Below are 7836 nucleotides of genomic sequence, written 5' to 3' on the forward strand. Positions count from 1 at the left end.
CTGGAATTTCTAAAGCCATACAGAAAACAACAGCTAGATGTGTTATGCCCCGGAAGAACAACCCCAAGACAGATCCCCATCAGAAAAAAGAAGGGATACAGTATCCAGAACAGTACCTATTTGAGGACTGACAAATAGACTTTACCCAGATGCCTAGAGCCTGAAGATGACAATATTTGTACTCTTTGTTGATAACTTTTCAGAATGGGTAGAAGCTGGTCCTACTAGAAACTGAGAAATCTTCTGAGGTAGTGCAAGTCCTATTGAAGGAAATAATTCCTCACTTTGGCCTACCCAGCCACTTCCAGAGTGAAAAAATGGACGTGTTTTTGTTTCAGAATTACACATAAAGTTAGTAAACTTTTAGGAATCAAGTGGAGACTCCACACCATATGGAAACCTCAGGTTTCTTGGAAAATAGAAGATGAATCACACCTTGAAGAAAAATGCAGGCAAATTGTGTCAAGAAACTTCTTTCCCACACACCGAAATTGGTCTTTTATAGACCTCAAGGGCGGGTGGGGCTTGGGCCGAAGCGGTCACAGAAATCTGAGGACAGCCCCTTAAACAGGAAAAGCACCCGGCGCAGCCCGGCAGCCCGGCCAGTGTCACGCAGAAGCAGCAGGGTCGGGTCTCCTCCCAGGCCGCCTTCCGCCTCCCACCCCCTCCACCTCGCCGGTGCACCCTACCGCCTGGCCGCAGGCAGAGCGGAAAGCAAATAGCCCAGGAGGCGTAGCCGGTTGGCCCTGGGCCAATGACAACATAGGAGAGTGGCGTTCCTTCAGCGCTTGGAGGAGGCCGGAACTTCCTGCGTTTCAGTCCAGCAAGTCACTTCCGCAGCAGGTCTGCCTGTCCCCCTCCCGAGCCTTGGGCGCTTCCCAGGCCACTTTTCGGACTGAGAGGGGTACTGGAAGGCCCGGACCCTCCTCCGCGCCTTCCAACGAGCCGAGATCTCCGCCGCGACTGGACGTCCTCCAAGGTTCGGACCGGCCATAAGCTCTCCGAGGCCCTAGAGGGGGCGTTCCGGCCCCGGCAGCCTTATACACCCGGGAGACTGAGGCTAGGAGCGCGACCCGCAGCCCAGGTTACACCTCGCCCAAGGCAAGGCAAGGTGTGCGCTAGGCTGAGCCCGTGACACCCGCCTCAGTCACCCGCCTTTATGGCGGCGGTGGCAGGGCTGAGCGACACGGCGCAGGTGAGTGGACGCCTCACTGGCGTTCAGACCCCGCCCACTGGCAGGAGACGCCACGGGGATTTAAAAAGTGGGCGTGGTCTGTGGTCATTTCTCATTGCTCTGTTTTTGAGTGGGGCCGTGGAGGTGAGTCACTACCAGTCTAGGGTCCAGAACCCAGGCCAAGGATTATATAGAGCGGGTTCCATTTCTGAAACCTAGTGGGATGAGGTGGGAAAGGATTTCCTAGGCACAAGGACCTAGGAAATGCTTGGCGATGAGATTGAGAGAGCAGGTGGGCTCAAGTCAGCTCTGGAATGGCGGGCTGAGCTGGGCTTCTATGTTGAGGGCGTTGGGAACCACGGAAGGCTCACAGTAGAGGAGGAGGGTGAGCTGACTCAGGTCTTACGCCTATGGATGCAGAGTGGAAAATTGTGTGGTGAGGCTACTGCAATGTCCAGCTCAGTAGTACAGGTGGTCGGAGGTAGAAGTGATTGGATTTTGGGTCTGTCTTTTAAATCAGGCTGACAAAATTTTTTGATGTGGAGGGCGAGAGTGAGAAGGGATGAGGACTCCAGGGGTTTTGGTTTTAGCAGCTGGTAGGATGAATTAGCCATCAACTGAGATGGGGTAGTTAGTTGTAGAAGGAATTTTCGGTGTTAGGTTTTAGGCATGTTGAGTTCTGATGTTCTGAGTGGAGGTGAAGAAGGGGAAGCTAGACACACAGCTATGGTATTCTGGGGAGGTGTGGTTAAAATAATGAGAGACTGAATATACAAAGGGACAATGGCCAGACCATATATAAAAATAGAACTTTGACTCACAGCCTGCAGCAACTTGCCCAGGAAACCAACCCCATTATCTACGATAAACAGCCCAGGAAGCCAGCCTGCTGTAAGTCAGACTTGCAGGAAGTCATACTGCAGTATCTCTAGTGATAGTCCAAGAAGCTAAACAGTAACCTCTTATAACATCTGGTCCCAAGTGGCCAGAGCTTGATTAATAACTGACAGCTTCTATAATTTTTGTTCCCTCTTCCAACTCATGTCCTACCAGAGAAAGTCAAATATGCACCCTAACCAATCACATAGGATGCCCTGCTTCTAGTTACCCTGCCCACAGCTCCCCTATACCAACAGGACCCACCTGAAGTGCTTTGTCCCTTTTGTCCAATATAAAGCTTCCTCGCTCCTCTGCCCTCAAGTCTGCCAAAAATAAGTGACAGTGGCTGTCTCTCTTGCTATAGCAAGCTCAGAATAAATAGCCTTTGCTTTTCTCATTTGGTTGGTCTTTGTTTATTTCCCAGTTAGAAACATCCAACATGTGGCACTTGGTGTATGGATAAGGGTGTAGCTGTGTGTCTGATATAGGAGAGTGACATTTCAGGTCCTGGTGGCAATGACAGAGGAAGGTGGGGCTTGAGAACATAAAGACATTAGGAAGAGTAGTGGTGGTGGTGGTGGTGGTTGGGCTATGTAAGGAAAGGGTCTGACAGGTAGCCAAATTTCGCTGGAGGTGTAGAGATGAGAGGTGCTAGAGCTTAGTTATAATGGAAGTAATATTATACTGAGGCCTGGGCTGGTGCTTATTCCCGCCTCTGCCTTCTCACCAGGCCCTTTGATGACCCTTGGAGAGGCCTGGGGATTTTCAGTCAGGCTGGGAAATTACCTCAGGGGAAATGAGCTGGGAGAGCCACTAGGTCTAGGGTAGGTGGAGGTAGGAGGACCAGAAGGGTTGTTGAAATGAGTGTGACTGATGAAGGCACAGACTGTGGAACAGAGAAGAGGAAGAGGGCCATGGGGATCACATATCTGTGCATTGTTCTGGGTGGCTTAGATTGGAGCCAGGAACTGGGGCAGGATGGGATCATGGTTCTATTTGCCAAGAACTCTAGATGCTTTGTGAAGGGTGACCTGTGAGAGTTCATGGAGATGACTGTGATGTGGGCCATGATGGGGGGAGAGTACCCTCATAATGGGTATGCATTGGTGAGGTGCAGGGTTTGGAGAAGGTGTGGTCAGAAAAGTGGTATGTGTTAGGGAGTAAATGTGAGCTGGTACTGGGGATAAAGGGAGAAGACTAAGCCCATGTTTGTTTGTATCTGGAAGGGATGACATTGGTGACACTAGGGGAGGGGGCCCACAGAAGAGGGGGTTGGGCTCTGCACTTAGTTGCTCTCTGCTCATCTGCCTGTCAGTTTGGTGAGGCCTGAGAAAAAGGTACGTGTCAATGGAACCAGGATCTGGGATCTCCTCTGAGTTGGGGAGCTGGAAAGGAGGGCTAGTAGGAGATAGACCAGAAGCCCTGAGGAGAGAAGCTGATCATGGAATGAACTGTCTTTATTATGGCAGGACTCTGTGACCTTTGAGGATGTGAGCATCTACTTTTCCCAGGAGGAGTGGGGACTTCTTGATGAGGCTCAGAGGCTCCTGTACTGTGACGTGATGCTGGAGAACTTTGCACTTACAGCCTCTCTGGGTAAGGCCTTCTGTACCTGGGTGTCCTGAGCTCCTATCTTCCTGTCCCTTTTTCCCAAGAGGTAGTGTTTTACTTCTCATGGCTGAACCATGGTGCTGCTCCCTTCCTCAGTTCCCTGTTGTATATGTTACGGGGTTTCAGGGGTGAGCTGTGTGTAGGGTTCCATGCTATTCTTAAAGAGCCCCAGCACCTGCTGCCCTGAACCTTTGTGGGGAAGGGGCCAGGAACGAGGAGTCTTACAGTCAGCCCAGTGAATCCTGGCTGACTTGGCCACCCTTTGCTTGGGTGACTGCCCATATCTGACAGTTCTGTCCTGCTCCTTTCCTTTAGCTAACACTTCCTAAGGCCTGACCACCAGGAACTCTAGACACTGGTATGGTTACTGCTTGATGTGGCCATTGGATATTCCTGTAATACCTTCCTTGTATGTTTTTTTTTTGTAATGTTTTGTTTTCTTTCCTGTTGTCTCTGGTAGGTAAGTTCACTGGACAAGTGCTAGCCACTTACCTGCCATGTCTTTTCCTTAGGACTTACATCTTTCAGGTCCCACATAGTTGCCCAGCTGGAGATGGGGGCAGAGCCCTGGGTGCCTGACAGAGTGGACATGTCCTCAGCCATGGCAAGAGGGGCATATAATGGGCCTGGCTCTGGTAAGTGGGAGATGGGGGAGCGTGTGATGTCACTACTGTCTTCAAATCATACCTTCAACTTTTCTCATGTTCATCATTGTTTTGGTGCCAAAGCCAAAGGCCATATCTTTCTTCAGTCTTTCCTTCCCATTCTTGACACGTTGCCCACTTGTGATTTCTACTTTAACTTGGGACCCCTAACTGTGCCCCACCTTTCTGGCTTCCATGTCTCACTCTTTCCACAGCTCCTTCTGTGGCCCTCTCCAACATGGGCCTGCACTTAATATCCCATGAGATGTGTACATTCCTTTTAACAGTCCTCAAACACTAGCTACCCAGTTGCAATCAGATTTTCCTGAGTCTAGACAAACCCTTTTGCACAGTGCTCATGTGTTCCCAGCAGCCAGGGTTTTCCTGAAAAATCTTTATAGAGAATTGAGCTGGAGACCATGCCTTCTGCCCAGTGCTATACCCTATCCTTGTGTCTTTACTCCTAGTAGGGCTTCCTCTGTTTTATAACATTGCCAGGCACCATACCACAGAGCAGACCTTTCCTTACCCTGACCTCAGGCCTCTCATCTTGCTAGCAATCCCAAGGACTCATTCCTCAGTTAAATATGCACTTGTGACAGGGCTGTTTCCTTCTATCAAAGTTAACATGATTTTTACCAGTTTTTCTCTACTTTCAGATGTTCACCATGGAACACAGGGTGAGGAGTCACCTTGTAAGCATAGCGTTTCTGTAGGAGTGTCACAGGACAGGAATCCCAAGGCAGCTCTATCCATCCAGAAGGACTACCTCTCTGACATGTGTGGCTTACACTTGAAAGACATTTTGCACCTGGCTGAACACCAGGCAACACATCCCAGGCAGAAACCATATGTGTGTGAGGCAAATGGGAGAAAGTTAGAGTTCATTGGAAACCTTCACCAGCAAAAGATTCAGCGGGACATAGACAAGTCTATCAGAAGGCAGGAGGGTAGGGCCTTGCTTGTGAAGAGCTGCAGAGATGACACATCTGAGGAACCTTTCATATTCAGGGAGGGTAGGAAGGACTTTGTAACCACATCTGGCTTTCTCCAACATCAGGTCACTCACAGTGTGGAGGAGCCACACCAGGGCACCAAATGTGTGGAGGATTTTCACACTGTCCAAAGCCATAACAGGTGCAGTGAATTTGGGAATGCTTTCAGTGACAAACCCACACTTGCTCAGCACCAGAGAACCCATACTGCAGAAAGACCTTATGAGTGCAGCAAATGTGGGATATTCTTTAGTCACACCACTGGCCTCTTTCAGCACCAGAGAGATCACAACAGAGGAAAGCCTTATGAGTGCTGTGAATGTGGGAAATTCTTTAGCCAACACTCCAGTCTCATTAAACATCAGAGAGTTCACACTGGTGAAAGCCCTCATGTATGCAGTGAATGTGGGAAATTCTTTAGCAGAAGCTCCAATCTCATTCAACACAAGAGGGTTCACACTGGAGAAAAGCCTTATGAGTGCAATGAATGTGGGAAATTCTTTAGCCAACGCTCCAACCTAATTCATCATAAGAGGGTTCATACTGGTAAAAGTGCTCATGAATGTAGGGAATGTGGGAAATCTTTCAACTGCAACTCCAGCCTAATTAAACATTGGAGGGTTCACACTGGAGAAAGACCATATAAATGCAATGAATGTGGGAAATTCTTTAGCCACATTGCCAATCTCATTCAACATCAAATAGTTCACACTGGTGAACGGCCTTATGGGTGCAGTGAGTGTGGGAAAGCCTTCAGTCGAAGCTCTGACCTCATGAAACATCAGAGGGTCCACACTGGTGAGCGGCCTTACCAGTGCCCTGAATGTGGGAAATCATTTAGCCAAAGCTCCAGCCTTAATAGCCATCGGAGACTTCATACTGGTGAACGGCCTTATCAGTGCCCAGAATGTGGGAAATTCTTTAACCAAAGCTCTAGCCTCGGTAACCATCGGAGACTTCACACCGGTGAGCGGCCTTATGAATGCCTTGAATGTGGGAAAACCTTCAGACAAAGATCTAATCTGAGGCAACACCAGAAAGTTCACAAACCAGATAGGCCATATAAGTGCAGTGAATGTGAAAAAGCCTTTAGCCAAAGGCGTACCCTCATTAGGCATCAGAAAATTCACACTAGAGAAAGGAGTACAGAGAAGGTGTTTTCTCCTTCAGCACAATGCACACTAGAGAAAAGCTCAGAGTAGTCTCTATGAGGGAGCTGTCAGTCCAAAGCTGGACCTTGTTCACTCAAATATTCACTCTAGGGAGATTCCCTATGAATGCTAGATATGTTGGAAGCTTTCTGGAGCCACATTATATGTTCTGACCGTGGACTTTGCCAGTGTTTTTGGCAGAAGCCATCTGAATCCTACCCACTGGTAGGTCTTCAGAGTGTGTGACAACTACTCCCTGTGCTCAAGGAATGCAGGCTTCTCTTTCTAAGAGAATTGTGAGTAAGCCTATGGTCATAAGAGTACCTCAGTCCTTCCCATTGTGACTTGTGTAGCTGTGCCCCTGACCCATTTTTGGCCATGAAGACCTGAGCTGGGTTCTGCTGACAGCTTGCTGAGAAGGTTTAATTTCTTCAAGGACATTGTTGATCTCATGATGCTTATAATGAGTTTATCTAGCCTCCACATTGCCCATCCCAACAACTACCTACTTTACGTTTCTTTGGTTTCAGTGATAATAAGGGTCTTATTGACAAAGCCACCTTCAGTCTTCTGTGTTCTGATGTTCTGATTACTGTGTGGAATGGGTTGAGAACAGCCCATGGGTTAAGGTCTACCAAATTAATGGGGTCCCCAAATTTATTGTCTCAGATGGAACAGCAGGATGGCAAGAACAGCCCTCAGTCCAGATATGGTATTTTTATTGGTATTCAAGACCTAGGGAAAATTGTAGGGCTTTGGGGGGGGGTAACGTGATCTGAATGACATGAACTTTTGTGAACCAGAGATCACCTCAAGGAAGGGGCATTTGTGACAAACTCCAGTGCACCTGAGAATAGCATGAATTAGGCCCCATTGTTTCCAGGAGATGCCTCATATTCCCTAACTGTTGAACAGACACTATTTACTTGGCACCTGCCAAGGAGCCATATACCTTGAAGTCTAACATATGGTATTTGATTATAAGTCTTTGTAAGACTTACTGGGTCCACTGGGACCACAATTTGTACAGGAACACTGGAGGTTATAATGGAGTAAGTGAGACTGTAGTAAACTAAAAGGAATGTATTTTTTTTAAAGAATTTATTTATTTTTAGAAAGGGAAAGGGAGGGAGGACATCAATGTGTCATTGCCCCTCATGCACCCCCTACTGGAGACATGGCCCACAACCCAGACATGTGCCCTGACTGGGAGTTGAACCCTTTGGTTTGTAGGCTGGCACTCAATCCACTGAGCCACACCAGCCAGGGCTGGAATGTACCTGCTTTAAAAGAGCATCTACAAATATTCTCTTGAATCTGACTATGCAAGATTCATGCTTTGCAGAAGTTTTCAAGATCACCAGACCTCTGTCATATGACTA

General features: G+C 48.2%; 1 protein-coding gene across 1 annotated transcript; it reads left to right on the forward strand.

Annotated features, from left to right (window-relative positions):
• The first annotated feature begins 846 nt into the window (after window positions 1-846).
• Window positions 847-7542, forward strand: ZNF792 (zinc finger protein 792). Its single transcript, XM_028529957.2, is given in 5 exon segments — window positions 847-1195; window positions 3523-3649; window positions 4177-4299; window positions 4968-6501; window positions 6503-7542. Coding segments are annotated over 5 exon segments (1905 nt in total). The 5' UTR covers window positions 847-1159; the 3' UTR covers window positions 6588-7542.
• The last annotated feature ends 294 nt before the right edge of the window (window positions 7543-7836 follow it).

Source organism: Phyllostomus discolor, chromosome 12 (genome assembly GCF_004126475.2).
Source record: "Phyllostomus discolor isolate MPI-MPIP mPhyDis1 chromosome 12, mPhyDis1.pri.v3, whole genome shotgun sequence".
Lineage (NCBI taxonomy): Eukaryota > Metazoa > Chordata > Mammalia > Chiroptera > Phyllostomidae > Phyllostomus > Phyllostomus discolor.